General features: G+C 37.5%; 1 protein-coding gene across 4 annotated transcripts in view; it reads left to right on the top strand.

Moving 5' to 3' along the window:
- The window catches only part of CFAP47 (cilia and flagella associated protein 47), a 502,646-nt gene that overhangs the window by 36,791 nt on the left and 441,682 nt on the right, over window positions 1-24,173 (top strand). For 3 of the 4 annotated variants that reach the window (XM_024988430.2, XM_015461736.3, XM_059883840.1), the window contains 10 exons: window positions 193-382; window positions 1,098-1,311; window positions 6,141-6,293; window positions 6,942-7,128; window positions 7,229-7,325; window positions 13,960-14,176; window positions 14,471-14,712; window positions 19,500-19,630; window positions 20,353-20,475; window positions 23,389-23,520. In XM_024988430.2, the coding sequence (XP_024844198.1) occupies window positions 193-382; window positions 1,098-1,311; window positions 6,141-6,293; window positions 6,942-7,128; window positions 7,229-7,325; window positions 13,960-14,176; window positions 14,471-14,712; window positions 19,500-19,630; window positions 20,353-20,475; window positions 23,389-23,520 (1,686 nt within the window). The remainder of the gene's footprint in view (window positions 1-192; window positions 383-1,097; window positions 1,312-6,140; window positions 6,294-6,941; window positions 7,129-7,228; window positions 7,326-13,959; window positions 14,177-14,470; window positions 14,713-19,499; window positions 19,631-20,352; window positions 20,476-23,388; window positions 23,521-24,173) is intronic. The other variant, XM_024988432.1, reaches the window with a different exon arrangement.

Below are 24,173 nucleotides of genomic sequence, written 5' to 3'. Positions count from 1 at the left end.
GTATGTTGCATGACATGGCAAAAATAGAAACAGAACAACAACCCAAAACATGAGTTTTAGGGGTTCGCAAATATTACCCAGGGATCGAACCCAAGTCTCCTGCATTGAAGGCAGGTTCTTTACCTGCTGAGTCACAAGGGAAGCCTAAAATATTCAGCCTATAGCAATTGATCACTTTTCTTCTGTTTTCAGAATGTGACATGTTCATTCATTCCACATCAAGTTGGAGTCTTTAAAGTGAAGCAATTTATAGAGATTATTGGCTCAGTGGCAGATGAAAATTTGCAGTCTTCATCACTGAAGCCTTTCCATCATATATATTTATATTTTAATAGTGTCTGCAAGCCTTCTACCAAGAAAGTTGTGATGAAAGTTAATCCTGGTATGCTATTAGGGGCGCTTATCAACTATTAGTTTACTTTTGGTTACTCTAGGATTATCTTAACACATTAATGTTTAGCTGTGTATATCAAATGTGATCTAATCTAATGCTTCTAAACTTTTGCATGTATCTGGGCCTGTAAAAATATGTCACTGTCTTACATCCCATCATTGATGTAAGCAGATCTTTGTTGGAGCCCAAATATTTGAATTTCCAGCATGTTTCCAGTAGATGCTGATGCTGCCATTTTGAAGATCTCACTTTGACTAGCACTGATTTGGTGGTATATAAAATTTATTAAATATTTTAATATTTTATTCTTTTACTTTTTTGTATCTATAATATAAACCATTTTGACCATTCCATAGATTTTCTGATTGCTACTGTTTCAACTAATTCTCAGTTATCTCTTATACATTGAACCATATGAAATTGCTGATATTCAGTTCTCTTTATAAAAATTTCAGTTTCATGTGGGACAACCCAGTCCTTCAAGTTATCAGGTTTTAGTATTTTTGCATGCATTTTTATCACTTATGCATGCATTATTTTACTAAATTGTTTTATGTAGATCCATTTATTAATTATTTGTATTTTCTGAATTTGCTTAGGGATTTAGTTTTAAGTTGGAAGCAGCACTCTAGTGTAATTGTTAATTCATGGAAGTTCAAAAAAAAAAAAACATGTTTAAACTTAATATTCAATTCTCTAACAGGTATATCCCCTTTGGTCAGTAATCCTACGGGACAGTTTGTGGTGAAAGACTTGGTGCAGTACAAGGACCATGCACGTGTTGCGATGCTTCAGTCAACCATGACACGCATTCACAATCATAAGATAAATAAAGAGTTATTAAAGGATGCACTGATAGCCTTTCCCAATGACCGAGCTGCAAGTATCCGGTCTGGAGAAGACCATGAAAATTTCAGGTAATGTGCTATTTAAAAACCTGAAATTTTGTAAGACACAATAACCAGCATGACATGCAGAGACCTTATCAGATCCTATGTAATAAATTAATGATGGTAATAATAATAGTAGTAAAATTTTATTTTCAATTTTTTTTTTTACATTGAAGAAGTTGTTGTGGAATGCTACTCTGTTTCCTTCATCTAACTTTTCATCTCTAATGTGAATGGTTTACCCAATGATTCTTAAAATAAGCTGTTGACAAGTAGAGAAAAATAATAGAAATAATCATATTTGGAAATGTATAAAGTCCTCAGAATAGTCATGTTCATTAATTATGGCTGAGAGCTTGAATTTATCTAAGATAAAACACTTTAAACTGTGATAATCAGTCATTCTCATCTTCATTGTCATTATTGTCTTCATCCTTAGCATCACCTTTGTTCAATCTCCTCAAAGTCACATTTCCAACAACTTTTCCCAAAATGAACTAAAATCTCCCCAGTTATAAGAATTATAAGTCAAAGCTTAGTGAGAATAAATTCAGTCATCCTAACATCTTTATTTTAGCCATTAGCTCAGGAATGGTTTTTATGTATTTGAGGATGAACTGGATTTCTTTTCTGCATGCTTGTATGTTACTGAACAACTGTCTAAACTTGATCATGTCCCATAAAATTCTTTACTTGTCTCTTTACCTTTGGTGAATCTTTAAGCTCACTTACTTTTACAGTTATTTTCTTAAAATACAATTTGATTTTTTATGCCATGATTGTTTTATTATCCACTATTGGAAAATTCTAAGTGTTTATTAATATATAGTCTATTTTATGATTTTATTTTACAAATTCCATCCATATCTGTCTTTTTCTCTCTTTTTGTAGTTGACAAGTACTGTAAAACACACAAGCATGAAGATTATGCAGACTCCACTTTAAATAATTATACAGTATAAGAAAAGGAAAACATGCAAAGATAGCTGTGGAAATAATTTTTAAATGTATTATTTTCAATTATTTCCAATGCTTATATAAATACATCTATATACATATATAGTGTGTTAATTTAACATTAATACTTTATTGGTAAGGCAGTATTAATCAGATGATCTAAACTACCAGGATTTTTTTTTTTTTTTTTTTTTTTTGAGGAAGGCTAACCTAAGCATTTTATATTTATCCCATGGCCATAATTATACTTTTTCTCTCAATTTACTCTTTTCCATTCTAACAGAAATACAGAATTTGGTTATTTTCCGGTTAGCAATTAGTAGTGAAAATTCAAGTAATGACATTTTACAGTGTATTAACTTGGTAATTATAATTGCTATTTTATTTTTTAATGCATTTTACCTTCTCAACTTTTGAGAAGAAAATAAGGTAAGAATTTTGTCTAGTTTTATTTAATGCAGTATATATCTTGTGTTTAGAATAGTGTGTTATAATAGGCACTCAGTAAATATTTCTTTAATGAATGAGGGGAAATGTCTTATTTACATAGTAATTTTTTTGCCTGTACTTTGCACACTTTAAAAAATCACCTACTCAAAGATTCAGAGGTATTTCTTAAAGTTTATTCTTTAAGGATCTCATAAGCATTTAGATATGTTAGTCACCACCTTTTGTCACTTCAGGCACCTACTCTACTACTTACTTCTAAGTCCTGCCTTTTCTTCTTGCTACAGACAGAGGAACTTCAGATATAGGAATTATTTCTAGATTCTAAAGGTAAAGAATCTACCTGCAATGCAGGAGACCTGGGTTCAGTCCCTGGGTTAGGAAGACCCCCTGGAGCAGGGCATGGCAACCCACTCCAGTATTCTTGCCTGGAGAATTCCATGTACAGAGGAGCCTGGAAGTCTACAGTCTGTGGGGTTGCAAAGAGTTGGACATGACTGAGCAACTAACGCATACAAAGGTAGTTCAAGATCCCAGAGCTTGAAGGGAGATTTAAATATATCAACAACTATCCTTGGAGAAATATCAACAACCTCAGATATGAAGATGGTACCACTCTAATGGCAGAAAACAAAGAGGAACTAAAGAGCCTCTTGATGAGGGTGAAGCAGGAGAGTAAAAAAGCTGGCTTGAAACTCAACATTCAAAACACAAAGATCATGGCATCCAATTCCATCACTTCATGGCAAATAGATGGGGAAAATGTGAAAACAGAGACAAATTTTATTTTCTTGGGCTCCAGCATCACTAAAGACGATGACTGCAGCCATGAAATTAAAAGATATCTGCTCCTTGGAAGGAAAGCTATGACAAACCTAGACAGTATATTAAAAATCAGAGATATCACTTTGCCAACAAAGGTCCATATAGTCAAAGCTGTGGTTTTTCCAGTAGTCATGTATGAATGTGAGAGCTGGATGATAAAGAAAGCTGAGCGCCAAAGAATTGATGCTTTGGAATTGTAGTGTTGGAGAAGACTTTTGAGAGTCCCTTGACTGCAAGGAGATCAAACCAGTCAATCCTAAAGGAAATCAACCCTGAGTATTCATTGGGAGGACTGATGCTGAAGCTGAAGCTCCAATACTTCGGCCACCTGATTTGAAGAGCCAACTCATTTGAAAAAACCCTGATGCTGGGAAAAATTGAGGGCAGGAGGAGAAGCGGGCAGCAGAGAATGAGATGGTTGGATGTCATCACCAGTTCAGTAAGCACGAATTTGAGCAAACTTCAGGAGATAGTGGGCTTCCCTGGCAGCTCAGCTGGTAAATAATCCACCTGCGAAGTGGGAGACCTGGGTTTAATCCCTGGGTTGGGCAGATCCACTGGAGAAGGGATAGGCTACCAACTCCAGTATTATTGGGCTTCCCTGGTGACTCAGACGGTAAAGAATGTGCCTACGATTCAGGAGACCTGGGTTCGATCTCTGGGTGGGAAAGATCCCCTGGAGAAGGGAACGGCTACCCACTCCAGTATTCTGGCTTGGAGAATTCCATGGACTGTATAGTCCGGGTCACAGAGTCGGACACCACTGAGCAACTTTCACTTTCACTTTCCAGGAGATAGTGAAGGGCAGGGAAGCTTGGCATGCTGCAAAGAGTCAGACAGGACTTAGTGACTGAACAACAACAGTCTTTGAGTAGCAAAGCATTTGTTTCTCTCTTATTGCTTCACTCTCTTAAAGAGTTTAACTCAGTTAAAAAAGTCTTACTGTAACCACTGAGGAATTATTGAAAACAGGAAGAAATATTAGATTAAATTTCATTTGACTGTGTAAGACTACTAGGTTTATACTTATGATTTAATTATTGAGAGTGATAATCTCAATAATTAATAATATTTGCTGAAGACTGAGGTAGCCTACGGCCAAATGATATGAATAATTGTACTTCTTATTTTTATGGAAAGTATGTGGTAAGCCAAAGTAAAAGCATGAACATAGTTGAGTGAATATTAGATATTGAGTAGTTTGTAGTTCTTTTTTGGATTTTTTCTTTGTATAGGTTTGTTGTTGATGGTTACTTTATAAACTCTGAAATATTAAGAAAGCAGCATAATTTTAAAAAAGGATTCCTTATTCTTTCTATATAATTTTTTTCTGGTTTTGAATACAGTGGTCTAAAAGTAATTAACTATTAGGAAACACTAATAAGATTCAGATCTAATTCCGTCTGTAACCTCAGTTCAGTTCAGTCGCTCAGTTGTGTCTGACTCTTTGCGACCCCATGAATCGCAGCACTGGTCTCCTTTAGGATGGACAGGTTGGATCTCCTTGCACTCCAAGGGACTCTCAAGAGTCTTTTCCAACACAACAGTTCAAAAGCATCAATTCTTTTGCACTCAGCTTTCTTTATGGTCCAACTTTCACATGCATACACGACTATTGGAAAAACCATAGCTTTGACTAGATGGACTTTTGTTGGCAAACTAATGTCTCTGCTTTTTAATATGCTGTCTAGGTTGGTCATAACTTTTCTTCCAAGGAGTAAGCATCTTTTAATTTCATGGCTACAATCACCATCTGCAGTGATTTTGGAGCCCCCCAAAATAAAGTCTGTCACCGTTTCCACCGTTTCCCCATCTATTTGCCATGAAGTGATGGGACTAGATGCCATGATCTTAGTTTTCTGAATGTTGAGCTTTAAGCCAACCTTTTCACTCCCCTCTTTCACTTTCATCAAGAGGCTCTTTAGTTCTTCACTTTCTGCCATAAGGGTGGTGTCAGCTGCACATCTGAGGTTATTGATATTTCTCCCGGCAATCTTGATTCCAGCTTGTGCTTCCTCCAGCCCAGCATTTCTCACAATGTACTCTGCATATCAGTTAAATATGCAGGGTGACAATATGCAGACTTGACGTACTCCTTTTCCTATTTGGAACCAGTCTGCTGTTCCATGTCCAGTTCTAACTGTTGCTTCCTGACCTGCATACAGGTTTCTCAAGAGACAGGTCAGATGGTCTTGTATTCCCATCTCTTTCAGAATTTTCCACAGTTTATTGTGATCCACACAGTCAAAGGCTTTGGCATAGTCAGTAAAGCAGAAATAGATGTTTTTCTAGAACTCTCTTTCTTTTTCAATGATCCAGCAGATGTAGTAACCTGGAACTGCCCAAATTATTACCTCCTTGACTAATACCCCAAGAATAGGTGGTATTACATCCCAATGACCTTAGAGATTTTCTGTCATTAGTTTATGAAGAAAATTAGACATAATTTTAATCCTACATGTAATAATGTCTCCGTATATAATAGGATATGAGGACAATATCAGGACAGGACAAAGTCTGTGCCCAACTCCTGGTATAGGAGGCACTCAATAAAAATACTGATTGAATAAATGCACATGTATATTTATGTAATACATAAATATTAACATGACTTCTTCATATTCTAGGACGATTTTCACAAAGATTCCAAGATATAATTATGTGGATCCTGATTTTGCATATACTAAATTTGAAAAAATAGTAAAGAAATCTCATGATAACTATTATGTGGAATACATTAAATTTTTAAGAAATGTGCGCCTACAGAAAGAAGCACACAGGTAAACTTCACTTTCTCAAACAATATGAAACAAACAGATCATGGTACCTGTAAAGCCAGAATTTTTTTCTTTAGGTTCTTTTTCATGATTTAAAGGATGTTTTTATGTATGAAAATAACAAAACATTGAACTACTTAAACTGCATTTATTTCCTTTTTTACTTTTGATTTGGGAATGTCTTAGATGGACTTCCCTAGAAGCATATTATGAGACAGGAGTTCCAGCACATGTGATTTTTGGAGGATGTTCTTTTGGGAGAAACGTGTACAATGTGAGGAAGCAGGATAGGGCAGGAGAGGGAGCTCAGAACTAATGTGTTTCAAATAAAGTTTACTCTCAGACTGATGCCTGCAGTTTCTTGGGCCTTGTTGTTCCTGCCTTGAGTCAAAGGAACTTTTGTGCTCCATATCAGTCATTGCCTGTGAACTGTCATTGGGTATGGTAGGGTGGGTATAACTTTATTGGGGTGGTATTTGAGAATGGGGTCCTCTTAACAGAGGGCAATTTTATGTGGAAAGTACTTTTGCCTGCTTCAGTGGATCTCAGTGGGTCAGTAACAGCATCTAATATGGGGAATATTTGAATTTACTGATGTATATCTTTTCTAAAAGACTTAGCCTCAATTAGTTATTATTATGATTTCCCTAGGAAGCACATATACTCATATAATGACATAGACATAGGATTACATCCTGCATCTGGTCTAAAATCACCCACTGTCTCAGAAGTGGAAAGGGAAGAGGAGTTACCTTCAACACAGTATTGGATCAAACACAACCAATTGCTGAGAACCAGAAATATAGCAGTCAAGGAGACAAAGTCTCTGAGAAGAAAGGCATGTGCAATATTTCACATTTGATTATACCATGATAATTCTTAAAATATCTTTTGCTAGTATTGAATAGTTAATTTTGGAATAATGTGATTTCTCACAGGTTCTTAAAGGACTTAAATCAGACCCATCCACACCCTATGAAAAACATGATTGCAGCTTAACTTTGACACCAAAGCAAATTTATCAAGTAATTGTTGGTAAGAATCTATAAAAACTTACTGAAGTCTTTTTAAAAAATAGATTTATTGAAGTATAATTCATATTTCATAAAATTCACCAGGTCAAAGCATGCAAATCAGTGAATTTCAGTGAATTTACAGGTTTATTCAGCCATCATCACAATTCAGTTTTTACAATGATGCCATCACCCTCTATCACTGTTATGCTGTTACTTCCAGTTCCCACCCCTAACCCCAGGCAACCATTAATTAGCTTTCTGTCACTATAGATTTGCCCATTCTGAACATTTCATGTAAAAGGAATCACATAATATGTGGTCTCTCTTACATTACTTCTTTTACTTAGCATAATGTTCGTAAGATCCATCCCTGTAATGTTAGGTATAAATATTTTGTTTGTTGTTATGCATAAATAGTATCTCATTTTATTAGGAATGGGCTTCCCTGGTGGCTCAGCTGGTAAAGAATCTGCCCACAATGCAGGAGACCCTGGTTTGATTCCTGGGTCAGGAAGATACACTGGAGAAGGGATAGGCTATCCTCTCCAGTATTCTTGGGCTTCCCTGGTGGCTCAGCTGGTAAAGAATCTGCCTGCAATGTGGAAGACCTAGGCTTGATCCCTGGGTTGGGAATACTCCCTGGAGTAGGGCATGGCAACGCACTCCAGTATTCTTGCCTGGACAATCCCCATGGACAGAGGAGCCTACAGTCCAAAGAGATGGATATGACTGAGCAACTAAGCACACACACATTTTGTTCACCCATTTACAGTTGAGGGACACTGAGCTGTTTCCAGTTTGAGGCTATTGTGAATAATGCTGCTTTAAATAGTCACATATAATTCTTTGAGTGAACATATGTTTTTATTTCTTTTGGTTAGATTCCTATGAGTAGAATTGCTGACTGGTATGGTAACTGGTTCCAAATTGGGAAAGGAGTACGTCAAGGCTGTATAGTGTCACCCTGCTTATTTAACTTATATGCAGAGTACATCATGCAAAGCGCTGGGCTGGATGAAGCACAAGCTGGAATCAAGATTGCTGGGAGAAATATCAATAATTTCAGATAGACACCACCCTTATGGCAGAAAGTGAAGAACAACTAAAGAGCCTCTTGATGAAAGTGAAAGAGGAGAGTGAAAAAGTTGGCTTAAAGCTCAACATTCAGAGAACTAAGATCATGGCATCCAGTCTCATTACTTCATGGCAAAGAGATGGGGAAACAGTGAGAGGCTTTATTTTGGGGGGCTCCAAAATCACTGCAGATGGTGACTATAGCCATGAAATTAAAAGATGCTTGCTACTTGAAAGAAAAGCTATGATCAACCTAGACCACATATTAAAAAGCAGAGATATTACTTTGCTAACTAAAGTCCATCTAGTCAAAGTTATGGTTTTTCCAGTAGTCATTTATGGAATGTGAGAGTTGGACTGTAAAGAACGCTGAGTGCCGAAGAATTGATGCTTTTGAACTGTGGTGTTGGAGAAGATTCTTGAGAGTCCCTTGGACTGCAAGGAGATCAAACCAGTCACTCCTAAAGGAAATCAGTCCTGAATATTCATTGGAAGGACTGATATTGAGGCTGAAACTCCAGTACTTTGGCCAGCTGGTGTGAACAACTGACTCATTGGAAAAGATCCTGATGCTGGGCAAGATTGAAGGCAGGAGGAGAAGGGGACAACAGAGGATGAGATGGTTGGATGGCATCACCGACTGATGGACATGAGTTTGAGTAAACTCCGGCAGTGGGTGATGGACAGGGAAGTCTGGAGTGCTGCAGTCCATGGGGTTGCAAAAAGTCAGACACGACTGAGAGACTGAACTGAACTGATGGTAACTTTGTGTGTAACTTTTAATGAAATTGCCAAAACTTTTCTGTAGTGACTGCACTAGGTTGCAATCCCTCCAACAGTTGTTCAGTCACTAAGTTGTGTCATACTCTTTGCGACCCCCTGGACTACAACATACCAGACTCTTCTGTTGTCCACTATCTCACAGTTTGCTCAAATTCATGTCCATTGAGTTGGTGATGCTATCTAACCATCTCATCCTCACCTGTCGCCTTCTCCTCCTGCTTCAGTCTTTACCAGCATCGGGGTCTTTTCCAATGAGTCGGTTGTTCCTATCAGGTAGCCAAAGTATTGGAGCTTCAATAACCATCTTTCTAATGAATGTGCAGGGTTGATTTCCTTTAGGATTGACTGGTTTAATCTCCTTGAAATGCAAGGGACTCTCAAGAGTGTTCTCCATAACCACAATACAAAAGCATCAATTCTTCGCCTCTCAGCCTTCTTTATGGTCTGACTCACATCCGTACATGACTACTGGACGCACCATAGCTTTGACTACATTTCAGCAAAGTGAAATCTCTGATTTTTAATACACTGTCTAGGTTTGTCATAACTTTTCTTTCAAGGAGCAAGTGTCTTTTAATTTAATGGATGCAGTGTTTTGGAGCCCAAGAAAATAAAGTCTGTCACTGTTTCCATTGTTTCCCCATCTATTTTCCATGAAGTAATGGGATTGGATGTCATCCATGATCTTAGTTTTTTGAATGTTGAGTTTCAAGCCAGCTTTTTCACTCTCTTCTTTCACCCTCATTAAGAGGCTCTTTAGTTCCTCTTTACTTTCTGCCATTAGAGTGGTATCATCGCCATACCAGAGGTTGTTGATATGTATATCAGGGTTGCAGTTTCTCCAGGTTTTCACCAACAATTGTTATTTTCTGTCTTTTTGATTACAGCCATGCTAGTGGGTGCAAAATGTTCTCTCATTGTGCTTTTGATTTGCATTTTCTTTTTGACAAAGTGTTGAATATATATTGATGTATTTACTTAGAGATACAACTATTTAAATTGTATATCTTATTTGGAGAAACGTCTTTCCCCAATTTTTAATTTGGATGTTTGCCTCCTCAGTATAGAGTTTAATAATTGTTTATGTATTTTGAATACACATCTTTTTTCAGATATGATTTCCAAATATTTTCCCTAAATCTGTGGCTTTTTTTTTATTTTCTTAATAATGTTATTTAAAGCACAGCAATTATTAAACAAAATTGAATTAGCTTATTTTTTTTCATTTCATTGATCATGCTTTTAATATCATGCCCAACAATCTTTAGCTAGCCCAATTCGCAAATATTTTCTCCTAAACATTTTGTATTTTTAGATCTTATGTTTAGGACTACAATTCCTTTTAATGTTTTTTAAAATTTTTGTTTATGGTAAGAGTTAAGAGTCTAAATTCATATTGTTATATGTGGATATTCAGTTGTCCCAGCACCATTTGTTGAAAATACTATCATTTCTTATTGAATTGCCTTGGCACCTTTTTCAAAAATCAAATGACCAAATATGTCAAGGCTTGTTCTGGAGTCTTTATTCTGTTCCATTGATCTGTATGTCTATTCTAGTGGCAGTTCTACACTGTCAGTAAGTAGCTTTCTGATAAGTTTTGAAATCATTAAGTGTAAGTCTTCCAAATTAGCTCATCCTATTCAGGATTGCTCTGGCAATCCTAAGTATAAATTGAATCTTATTAGCCACACTTTGTCTTTCTTGTTCTTGGATCTCTGTCTTAATATTTCTAGCATACCTCTGTATTATTTGCCTCAACCAGTACTTAAACCTCATGATTCATGGAATGTTGAGGAAGAGTACTAAGGAAGTTCTTGCCTGAGTACTGGAGGATAATTATTACTAGTTAAAGCAATACTCTGGACCCAGGTAACATTCATAAAAGAAGGATCTGGAAGCACCAGTCTGTTTTAAGGTAACTTCCTTGCAGAGTAGAGCTTGAGAAAATTATAAGAATATGAAAAATTGTCTATTACCTAATGAGGTAAAATTTACTATATCTGACATCCAAGTAAATATTACAACACATAAAAATAATCAGGGAAATATAAGCCATAATAAATAGAATTATTAACCAGTTAAATCATTAATACTGATACTTATGTTAAAATTATCAGACAATGACACTGAAACTGTATTCCTTTTATTCAAAAAGTTATGCAGAGACATAAAGGATATGCAAAAATGATCCAAAGAATATACAGATTCACCACAATTCCAACCAAAATCCCATCAGGATCTTTTGTAGAAATTGACAGGCTCATTTTAAAATTAACATAGGAATACAAAGTAGTTAGAATAGTCAAAAAAATTTTGGAAAAGGAAAATGTGTTGAAGATAATACACTGCTTGATTTCAAGATATATTAGTAAGCAAAACCATATGTTATTGGCATAAATATAGACCAATGACTGATACATATGGTTCAGAAATAGATCTGTGTGTATTGGACAGCTGCCTTTTGACAAAGGTGCAAATGCAGTATGGTGCAGAAAACCTAGTCTTTGCAATAAATAGTGCTGGGACAGAGGAGTCACAAGCCAAAAAAAACAACGACAAAAAAAAAAAAAAAAAAAAAACACTTGAATTTGTGGTCATACCTAACGTGATATGCCAAAAGTAAATCAAAATAGATAGATCATTAAGTCATATGCTTCCTTCCTTATAAAAGATATAACAACAAATATGCACATGGAAAGAGATGTACCATTGTTCATTGCTGTTGTTGTTCAGTCACTAAATCATGTCCAGCTCTTTGCGACCCCATGAACTACAGCATGTCAGACCTCCCTGTCCCTTACCATCTCCTGTAATTCATCCAAGTTCATGTCCATTGAATCAGTGATGCCATCCAACCATCTCATCCTCTGCTGCCCTTTTCTCCTTTTGCCTTCAATCTTTCCCAGCATCAGGGTCTTTTCCAATGAGTCAGCTGTTCACATCAGTGGCCAAAGTATTGGAGCTTCAGCTTTAGCAGTAGTCCTTCCAATGAGTATTCAGGGTTAATTTCCCTTATGATTGATTGGCTTGATCTCCTTGCAGTCCAAGGGACTCTCAAGCATCTTCTCCAGTACCACAATTCGAAAGCATCAGTTCTTCAGCATTCAGCCTTCTTTATGGTCCAACTCTCACATCCATATATGACTACTGGGAAACTATGGCTTTGACTGTATGGACCTTTGTTGGCAAAGTGATGTGTTTACATTTTAACACACTGTTTAGGCTTCACATGGCCTTCCTTCCAAGAAGCAAGCATCTTCTATTTTTGTGGCTGAAGTCACCATTCACAGTGATTTTGGAGCTCAAGAAGAGAAAATTTGTCACTGCTTCCACTTTTTCCCCTTCTATATTTGTCATGAAGTGATAGTTAGCACTGGATGCCATGATCTTTGTTTTTTAACATTCATTGTTAGGGAAACACAAAATAAAACCAAGATGAGATACTGCTATATAAATCTATTAGAATGGCTAAAAAACTTACCAGTTCAATTGTTGTTGAAGATTTGGGGAAACTGAGACTCTTGTATACTGCTAGTGGGAATGTGAAATTAAATTGGGTTGGCCAAAAAGTTCTTTTGGGTTTTTCCCTAAGATATTATAGAAAAGTCAGAACAAACTTTTTGGCCAACTCAATACAACCATTTTGAAGTTTGGCAGTTTCTTATACATTTAAGCACACATCTACCATATTATCCATTCATTATACTCCTAAATATCTAAAGGAAATGAAGGTATATTTTAAATAAAATACTTGTTTGCAAATATTTTAGCATCCTTAATTTTAATAGGCCATACCTGGGAAGAGTCCAAGTGGTAACAGGTGATGTGTAAACATTCACCTATAATGGACTGGTGCTGTTGCTGCTAAGTCGCTTCAGTCGTGTCCGACTCTGTGCGACCCCAGAGACGGCAGCCCACCAGGCTCCGCCGTCCCTGGGATTCTCCAGGCAAGAGCACAGGACTGGGTTGCCATTTCCTTCTCCAATGCATGACAGTGAAAAGTGAAAGTGAAGTCGCTCAGTCATGTCCGATCCTCAGCGACCCCATGGACTACAGCCTATCAGACTCCTCCATCCATGGGATTTTCTAGGCAAGAGGACTGGAGTGGGGTGCCATTGCCTTCTCCGTAATGGACTGCTACTTAGTAAAAAGAATAGACTATTGACACATGAAACATCTTAAATGGATCTCCAGAGAACTTGCTGAATGAAAGAAATCAGAGGAAAAAACACACTTTCTATATTATTCCACTCATATTAAAGTCTGGAAAATGCAACCTGATCTATCGTGACATAAAGCAAATGAGTGGTTGTCTGGAAAGGGGGAATACAGAGGATGGTGGTAGGGAGAAACTATGAAAAGGTACAAGAATACTTTTTGGAGTTATATAAAAACTTTGGGCATTTAAAGAGAAAAACAAAATTTAAATAATGAGTCATGGGAAAGTTGCCAGTTTCTGTAAATTCTGGATAAGTGAACATAGATGCATTCATGAGAGTGGAGAGGGTGTTGGAGTATGCAAATTTGTGTACTGAGATGAGTTATAATTAGTGATAGTAATTTTGTCATGTAATTTTCCATATCAGAATCTATTTGAATTTTGGCCAATAACCTCTAACCATCAAGTTATGAACATCTTTATAAAACACTCTCTTAATAATTTCTGATATTATAGTATTTTAAGTGCTATTTTAAATGAATTAATCGATCAAAATATAGTGTGAATACTTGCAAAAATAAGTCAATGAATACATTTTTCAGCAATTAAACTTAGTAACTTTTTGTTTTTTCAGGGCCCTCTGTCCTTAACTTTGGTGATGTTTGTGTGAACTCAACAAATACTCATCTACTACATATTATTAATATGCTACCAATTCACATTCTGATGCAATTAGATGTCAGTTTGGAAGAACTTAAGAAAACCAGCCAATTTTCATATGTGATTCCACCTACAACTAATACTTATATTTCAGTGATATTTGAATCTCCCACCATTGGAAAATTTTGGAAGTAGGATTTATTTTCAAATTTCTATTTGCTAGAATCAAAAATGTCCTTTTGTGTATTTGCCCCAATTATTTTTGTATATGTCATATTTGGTTCTAAAAGGTAGGAACTATATGTGCAGCAATTTGTGGATTCATATTTCAGTGTAATTACCTTTCATAATTATTTTGATTTATTTTTTTTACTAAGAATTGTGGATATCAATCCATAATATATGCATTTTTACATGTACCTGAAGTCTGTCATTCAGTTAAGAGCTGTTATCCATTCAATCTGGATGCTTTTGCTGTGTTACAGGTCTTTCACCTTCACAGTGAACAATATGCCTGGTGGACACATCCTAGTGATGGCAGTTGTCCTGCCAGTAAGACTTCAGCTATCTTCTAATGAGCTGATACTGAGACCACGAGGCTTCTTGGTGAAAACATGTTTTAGGGGGACGGTTAGGATGTATAATCATCAGAATTACTTTGTCAAATTTGAATGGCAACCAATAAATACAGGAAAGGGGATGGCATTTTCCATTCGTCCAGCTAAAGGTAAGTTTATTCTGTTTGTTTGATTTAGACATTCATTTATTCGTGTGTTCAGGCCTTAGTTATATCTTAAGTGTATACTGCATAAAGGTGCTAAGAATGTATAAGTACATCACATATGATCTTGTGACAATGGGACATTCCTGCCCTCTTAGCTTCCCTGTGTCCTTTCCTCCCCCTCCCTCCCTCTTTATATCTAATTTAGGAATAGTCTTCATTTGAGATCTAAGTAGACTATACTTCAGATCACAAAGGAGTCCTGGCATTTAGAATTCTTGTCTTAGGTGATTTTCCTGGGAAAATCATTTCCAAATCATGACTTTTGTATAACTCTACTGGCACAGTGCTAAAGAATTTGCCTACAATACAGGAGATGCATGAGATGTGGATTTGATCCCTGGTTTGGAAAGATCCCCTGGAGGAGGAAAATGCATCCTACTCCAGTATTCTTGCCTGAAAAATCCCATGGACAGAGGAGCCTAGCAGGCTACAGTCCATAGAGTCGCAAAGATTCAGACATGACTGAGTGTGCACCAGTGTTGTTAATGGGGAGTGTTATAAACAAGCTTGAGTATTAATTTAAGGGGCTTTCCTGGTGGCTCAGATGGTAAAGAATCTGCTGGTAATGCAGGAGACCCAGGCTCAATCCCTGGGTTGGGAAGATCCCCTGGAGAAAGAAATGGCAACCCACTCCAGTATTCTTGCCTGTATAATTCCATGGACAGAGGAGCCTGGCAGGCTACACCCCTTGGGATCACAAAGAGTTGGACACTAAGTGACTGAACACTTTAATACTTCACTTAATTTTAGGGCAGATATATTCAGAGATGGTAACAACAAGTGGAGGAGGAGGACTGTTCTTTTATTATGACTGGAGATCATTGTTATAACCATATTTAATCTTTTTATTAATCTGGATAGATTTAGCACAATCCCAGATTATAATTTATTAAGGATTTGAGATATACTTCCTCTGAATATTCAGCAGATTCATTTGACCAAGCTCTTTTTGTTGTTGTTGTTACTAATGCTGGAAGTATTGGGTCCTGCCCCAATCTACGGAGAAGGCGATGGCACCCCACTCCAGTACTCTTGCCTAGAAAATCCCATGGACGGAGGAGCCTGTTAGGCTGCAGTCCATGGGGTCGCGAAGAGTCGGACACGACTGAGTGACTTCACTTTCATTTTTCGCTTTCATGCATTGGAGAAGGAAATGGCAACCCACTCCAGTGTTCTTGCCTGGAGAATCCCAGGGACGGGGGAGCCTGGTGGGCTGCCATCTATGGGGTCGCACAGAGTTGGACACGACTGAAGCAACTTAGCAGCAGCAGCAGCAGCAGCCCCAATATAGAGAAAAGCTGAGTAAATGATCAGAGAAGAAAAAGGAATTATTTGTGTAGATTTCAGAGTTTCTTTATAAACCTTCTCCAGTTTTTTTCAGCAGGTGTCAGATGTAGTTTTATTATCTGCATTCCAGATATAGGTTTTGATCAAGCATGTGATACGGCACTAAAGGTATCTGAAAAGCACTGCGCATAAGCACTTTTCCTTGTATTTCTCCATCCTAGCCACGGTTGAGTGGTTGGGCTTCCCCCTTATGGCTACCATGAAAATGCTGTGACAAAGATTCATTAGTCAAAAGTGGAATTACAATGCAGTGGTAAAAGAATCTGCTTGCCAATGCACAGGATGCAAGAGACACTATTATAGAATTAACAAGTTTTTAACTTAGAGGTTTCCCTGGTGGCTCAGGGGTAAGAATTCCACCTGCCAATGCAAGAGATACAAGTTTGATCATTGAGACAGGAAGATTCCCTAGAGGAGGAAATGGCAGCCCATTCCAGGATTCTTGCCTGGAGCCTGGTGGGCTGTAGTCTATGGGGTCACAGAGAATCAGACACGACTGAGCACACACATACACAAACTTCTCATGGTTTTTAGTGCTGTGTTTTACAGAAAAAAATAATTGCTTTTCTTTGGATTGCTCATAGCATGTCTTATCTTTTTTTTTAATCAAAGGAAAAACAAAGACATTTAATTCCAAATACAGTATGAGTAGGCCACGACTGAGCATGCAATGAACAAAAATAACAGTGTTTCTGTGAATGATATCATTAGCCTTTAAGTACTTTTAGTTTTTTTTTAGAACACAAATGCTACAATACTTCAGTGTATTTCATATATTATTGAGGAAAGTATGCATGATTTATACACATAGATTTCTCTTATATCATTTTCTGTTTAATGCTCAGAATTTTCATAAAATAATTACTCAATTTTATTTTTGCCTCTTTGTATAGATCATTTTATTGAGTCCCGTTTTCTATGTCCCTTTTGTTATATTACCATCTGAACCATGGTGGCCCAGGAGTTAAAGCGTCTGCCTGCAATGCGGGAGACCTGGGTTTGATCCCTGGGTTGGGAAGATCCACTGGAGAAGGAAATGGCAACCCACTCCAGTATTCTTGCCTGGAGAATCTCATGGACAGAGGAGCCTGGTGGGCTACAGTCCAGGGAGTTGCAAAGAGCAGGACACAACTGAGCGACTTCACTTTCACTTTTGTTATATTGTGTTGGGGAAGAAGACATTTTCTCCTACCCTTAAGTCATGTCCGACTCTTGGTGACCCCATGGCCTCCCTGACGATCACCAGCTCCTGGAGTCTACTCAAACTCATCTCCATTGAGTTCGTAGTGACATCCAACCATCTCATCCTCTGTCATCCCCTTCTCCTCATGCCTTCAAACTTTCCCAGGATCAGGGTCTTTTCCAGTGAGTCAGCTCTTCGTATCAGGTGGCCAAAGTATTGGAGTTTCAGCTTCAACATCAGTCCTTCCAATGAACACCCAGGACTGATCTCCTTTAGGATGGACTGGTTAGATCTCCCTGCAGTCCAAGGGACTCTTCAGGAGTCTTCTCTAACACCACAGTTCAAAAGCATCAATTCTTCGGCGCTCAGCTTTCTTTATAGTCCAACTCTCACATCCATACGTGACTACTGGAAAAACTATAGCCTTGATGAGACAGACCTTTGTTGGTAATGTCTCTCCTTTTTAATATGCTGTCTAGGTTGGTCATAACTTTCCATCCAAGGAGTAAGCGTCTTTTAATTGCACGGCTGCAGTCACCATCTGCAGTGACTTTGGAGCCCAAAAAAATAAAGTCTGAAACTGTTTCCACTGTTTCCCCATCTATTTCCCATGAAGTGATGGGACCGGATGCCATGATCTTTGTTTTCTGAATGTTGAGCTTTAAGCCAACTTTTTCACTCTGTTCTTTCACTTTCAACAAGAGGCTCTTTAGTTCTTTGCTTTCTGCCATAAGGGTGGTGTCTTCTGCATATCTGAGGTTATTGACATTTCTCCTGGCAATCTTGATTCCAGCTTGTGCTTCCTCCAGCCCAGCATTTCTCATGATGTACTCTGCATATAAGTTAAATAAGCAGGGTGACAATATATAGCCTTGATGTACTTTCCCGCCTTGGAACCAGTCTGTTGTTCCATGTTCAGTTCTAACTGTTGCTTCCTGACCTGCATACAGATTTCTCAAGAGGCAGGTCAGGTGGTCTGGTATTCCCATCTCTTTTAGAATTTTCCACAGTTTATTGTGATCCACACAGTCAAAGGCTTTGGCATAGTCAATAAAGCAGAAATAGGTGTTTTTCTGGAAATCTCTTGTTTTTTCAATGATCCAGCAAATGTTGCCAATTTGATCTCTGGTTCCTCTGCCTTTTCTAAAGCTAGCTTGAACATCTGGAAGTTCACAGTTCACGTACTGTTGAAGCCTGGCTTGGAGACTTTTAAGCATTACTAGCATGTGAGTGCAATTAAGAATTAAATTGACAGATTAACAGGAGAAAAGCAAAAGTTTGATAACATATATTGATGAGAGAGACCCAGGAAAACCCAATAACTTGACAGAGTGGCCAAAATCCTCAGCTTAAATATCATCTTCAACTAAAGGCAAAAGTGGATGTTTGAGATAGTGGCTTGGGGCTTCAAAGGAGAGAAAACAAATTCACATGGAGATGGGATAGCAAATGTTTGGGAAACAAATATTTGCTGTGTCATGCAAAGACCAGAATTGAGGAAACTACCATCATATGTGAGTCAGCCTGACTCAAGGCAAAGTTTGCTGTGATTGTCACTCATCTCTCTGTTCAGTGTCCTGTGCCTTTGAATCTTAGATGATCCTGCCTTTCTGAGGGAATAGCTTCTAAGTCATTCTTTCCATCAAGTATTATTTTCTTAGTCCAAAGGAGATGATAATTTAAACACGTAAAGCAATTCACAGCAAATGTGCCTGATCCCTCCTGGGTTCTAAATCTATTTGAATTACAGAAATGTGTTAGTAAAAACTACATCAGAAGTTACGTATCTCGGTATGTGAACATTGAAACGAACAAGCAAAAAGAAGCCTCTTGTTAATGATAATTCCTTCCTCAAAAAAACTGGATGAATGGTGTATTTCAGAGTGTTGAGAAATGTGGAGGGGATGTTTGAACAGGGATCACAAATAAGTTTATACCATCTAGATATAAAGTAATTTCTAATCCTAGAGTGTCACTTCATTGATAAATTTTAATTTTTTCTAAATATTAGCATATTTTTTTATCAAATATTGTGATATGTCTATTAAAGTTAGAGTATAAGGTGTTCCCTGTAGTTTGTTTAATTCAAATAGGTTTTAAATGTCATTATATTTATATGCCAGTTCTAATTTTAGATATTAAAAAATAAATATAATAAAGATGTGGTATAACTTTCTTATTCTCTCTAAATTCTCTGTAGGCACTGTTGAACCATACTGCTCATTGGAATGTGAAGTAACATGGCAGCCGGGTTTTGATTCTCCAGAAAGGGGAGAATTTATTCTTCATGTCAGTGAAGGAAACACGCTGAAACTGAAATGTCTTGCACATGTAATGATTTTTATTTTGAGGGCTCTAAATTGGTTGGTATGCATATGTGTATATGAAAGTGAAAGTGTTAGTCGCTCAGTTGTGTCTGACTCTGTGCGTCTCCATGGACTGTAGCCCACAAGGCTCCACTATCTGTGGAATTCTCCAGGCAAGAATAATGGAGTGGGTTGCCATGTCCTTCTCCAGGGGATCTTCCCAACCCAGGGATCGAACCCAGGTCTCCTGCATTGCAGGCAGATTCTTTACTGTTTGAGCTACCTGGGAAGCCAAACAGCTGTGTATATATGCTGCTGCTGCTAAGTCGCTTCCCCACTCTCAGATAAGCAAAGTATGCATTATCAGTATGTTAAGCTCTTTGAGAAGACTTCTAGTAGAAACTTGCCTGGATAATATTTTGACACACACATTATTTCCCACATTGTACATAGTGGGGTAGGTGATCTCTAATATCCCCTACAGTGACTGTTCTACACGATTCTCAGTCATGGATTTACCTCCTCCTTAGAGTTTTCTTGCTTTCCCTGCCTTCTTCAGTTTAGGATTACATTATAAATATTCAATTCTTTTCTCTTAAACACACCATAAAGTCTGATAACACTTCATATTTTAGAAATTTCTGTGAAGCTGAAAAAGCTTGAGTTATCTGATGGGAGATTAAAAAAAAAAACAAAAACATGTTTACAATTATTTCAATTTCACGTTCTGTCTCTTCTTATTATTAGCTTGGACACTCCAAGGTAACATTTTTAGAGCCACGGATACTCTTTAGCAATAGCCCTCAAGGGCTAACAACTTGGAGGAAAGCCATTCTTCACAATGTAGGACAAAACCATGCTTATTTCAAGGTAATGTAGAATCTTGGAATCTTACTTGAATCAGATCATATTATAACTTGAAATATGTGTTTGCTATGAGTTCTGTGCCATTAATACTTTAGCCTTTATACATTGGCTAATGTTAATATTTTGATTTTTCGTATGAGATTTATCTGAATACATTTCATCTATTATAATACTTTGTCCTTTTAATTTCCCATAAAATTTGCCTCTTTCTGTCTCTCTCTTCCTTAGTCTCTCCTTTTTTTCTTCTCTTACCCCTCTTTTTCTTTCTTTCTGTTATTTTGTTTTATTGGAAAAAAAAGATGATGTAGAAAAAAATTGAAAAAAAAACGTACATTTTTTGTTATATTCAGTATATGCTTTTCCTTTTTGCCCTCATTTTCACTCTGTCATTAAGACTGTTACAGTAGCAAGTGGGACCTAGATGAAGACCATTCTAAAGATACACTGTTTATAGTTATTACTCCTGATTTAATTTGTGTGGTGTGTGATATTTAAATTGGGCTTCCCTGGTGGCTCAGATAGTTAAGAATCTGACTGCAATGCAGGAGACCCAGGATCAATCCCTGGGTGGTGGTGGTTGTTTAAACCAACATTAAAAGCTCCTAATAGTGACAGTAGAGGTTAGTATTTGAGAGCTTTCTTTCAAGCTTTATATTTACATGTCTTCTACCCAAACAAGCAAAGGAGAATACCCTTTTCTACTCTGTTGTTCAAAATTAGTTCTTAGATCTTAGGGGGTGTTCCGTCATCCTAAAAATCTTAACCAATTTCCCTTCAAATTATTCTGACTTAGGGAATGATCAGATCAGATCAGTCACTCAGTCATATCCGACTCTTTGCGACCCCATGAATCGCAGCATGCCAGGCCTCCCTGTCCGTCACCAACTCCCGGAGTTCACTCAGACTCACGTCCATAGAGTCAGTGATGCCATCCAGCCATCTCATCCTCTGTCGTCCCCTTTTCCTCTTGCCCCCAATCCCTCCCAGCATCAGAGTCTTTTCCAGTGAGTCAACTCTCTTCGCATGAGGTGGCCAAAGTACTGGAGTTTCAGCTTGAGCATCATTCCTTCCAAAGAAATCCCAGGGCTAATCTCCTTCAGAATGGACTGGTTGGATCTCCTTGCAGTCCAAGGGACTCTCAAGAGTCTTCTCCAACACCACAGTTCAAAAACATCAATTCTTCAGTGCTCAGCCTTCTTCACAGTCCAACTCTCACATCCATACATGACCACAGGAAAAACCATAGCCTTGACTAGACGAACCTTTGTTGGCAAAGTAATGTCTCTGCTTTTGAATATGCTATCTAGGTTGGTCATAACTTTCCTTCCAAGGAGTAAGCGTCTTTTAATTTCATGGCTGCAGTCACCATCTGCAGGGATTTTGGAGCCCAGAAAAATAAAGCCTGACACTGGTTCCACTGTTTCCCCATCTATTTCCCATAAAGTGATAGGACTGGATGCCATGATCTTCATTTTCTGAATGTTGAGCCTTAAGCCAACTTTTTCATTCTCCTCGTAAACCTTCATCAAGAGGCTTTTTAGTTCCTCTTCACTTTCTGCCATAAGGGTGGTGTCATCTGCATATCTGAGGTTATTGATATTTCTCCTAGCAATCTTGATTCCAGCTTGTGTTTCTTCCAGTCCAGCATTTCTCATGATGTACTCTGCATATAAGTTAAATAAACAGGGTGACAATATACAGCCTTGACGTACTCCTTTTCCTATTTGGAACCAGTCTGTTGTTCCATGTCCAGTTCTGTTGCTTCCTGACCTGCATATAGGTTTCTCAAGAGGCAGGTCAGGTGGTCTGGTATTCCCATCTCTTGAAGAATTTTCCACAGTTTATTGTGGTCCACACAGTCAAAGGCTTTGGCATAGTCAAGAAAGCAGAGATAGATGTTTTTCTGGAACTCTCTTGCTTTTTCCATGATCCAGCTGATGCTGGCAATTTGATCTCTGGTTCCTCTGCCTTTTCTAAAACCAGCTTGAACATCAGGAAGTTCACAGTTCACATATTGCTGAAGCCTGGTTTGGAGAATTTTGAGCATTACTTTACTAGCGTGTGAGATGAGTGCAATTGTGCGGTAGTTTGAGCATTCTTTGGTATTGCCTTTCTTTGGGATTGGAATGAAAACTGACCTTTTTCAGTCCTGTGGCTACTGCTGAGTTTTCCAAATTTGCTGGCATATTGAGTGCAGCATTTTCACAGAAGCATCTTTCAGGATTTGGAATAACTCAACTGGAATTCTATCACCTCCACTAGCTTTGTTCGTAGTGATGCTTTCTAAGGCCCACTTGACTTCACATTCCAGAATGTCTGGCTCTAGGTGAGTGATCACACCATCGTGATTATCTGGGTCATGAAGATCTTTTTTGTACAGTTCTTCTGTGTATTCTTGCCATGATAGATAAACCTAATTTGGCTTCTGACAAACCATACCTTAACTCTTTTGGTAAGTTACTTTTTTGAAGGTTGAAATGATATCTTAGACACTGGGCTATGAAGTAAATAATAAAGAAGAGGAGGTTACCTCATCAACTTGCCTTCCCACTAACTTTGCTTTCATTTTTTTAGGATCAGGGCAAAGGCAAGCTATCAAAATAGTATCTAGAATTTTGGCATCTCTCCAACAGATATATCTCATTCTTTTGTAAGTTTTTCAAAGTCTCAAAATGACTTCATTGTCCTATTTGAATTGGAAGATGTCACTGCTGAAAGTTCTATTTGTGGATTAGGGGTGCAAATCCTTGTTGAACTTCAAAATGTTTGTTTTGAAGTTGAAAATCTATTCAAATCATCTCAAGCCCTGTACCTATAGGTCATCTCTCTGTGTAGTGGTGTAGAAGCAAACTATGAAAATTTTGGAATGATAACTTTAAAGGATAATGTCACATTTCTACAAATTTTTGATTACAGGTTTGTGACCAGAGTCTTTTGTCTATGATTCACATTGTTCCATCACAAGGAATCATTCCACTGGGGGGACTAACTGTTCTCAATATCTCCTGTACTCCTACCGTTAAAGAAAAATTTGACATAAGAACAAAGGTATGTTTATGCATATGTGTTCTCACTTCTTATATATGTCTCTATGGATTTGTTTGGTTATGATATTTATAATAGTAGGTATAATGCTATAAAATGTTGTGTACTTGTTCATTCTTAGAAAGCTTGTTTTAATGGTTTCTTCTAATGGGGATGGGTTTTAATATTATGATACTAAAGAGTAGTTTAAAGCATTTCCTTTGTTTTTCTATTCTAAATTTCTAAATGAGTTAGCTCTAAAGAGGTGTAGTTTGTAAAGATCTTTGGCCCATTTTTTGATTGGGTCGTTTATTTTTCTGGAGTTGAGCTGTAGGAGTTGCTTGTATATTTTTGAGATTAGTTGTTTGTCGGTTGCTTCATTTGCTATTATTTTCTCCCATTCTGAAGGCTGTCTTTTCACCTTGCTAATAGTTTCCTTTGATGTGCAGAAGCTTTTAAGGTTAATTAGGTCCCATTTGTTTATTTTTGCTTTTATTTCCAATATTCTGGGAGGTGGGTCATAGAGGATCCTGCTGTGATGTATGTCAGAGAGTGTTTTGCCTATGTTCTCCTCTAGGAGTTTTATAGTTTCTGGTCTTACGTTTAGATCTTTAATCCATTTTGAGTTTATTTTTGTGTATGGTGTTAGAAAGTGGTCTAGTTTCATTCTTTTACGA

The sequence above is a fragment of the Bos taurus genome, chromosome X (assembly GCF_002263795.3).
Source record: "Bos taurus isolate L1 Dominette 01449 registration number 42190680 breed Hereford chromosome X, ARS-UCD2.0, whole genome shotgun sequence".
Classification (NCBI taxonomy): Eukaryota; Metazoa; Chordata; class Mammalia; order Artiodactyla; family Bovidae; genus Bos; species Bos taurus.
The sequence above is the reverse complement of the archived record's forward strand: the minus strand, read 5'-3'. Positions and strand labels throughout refer to the sequence as shown.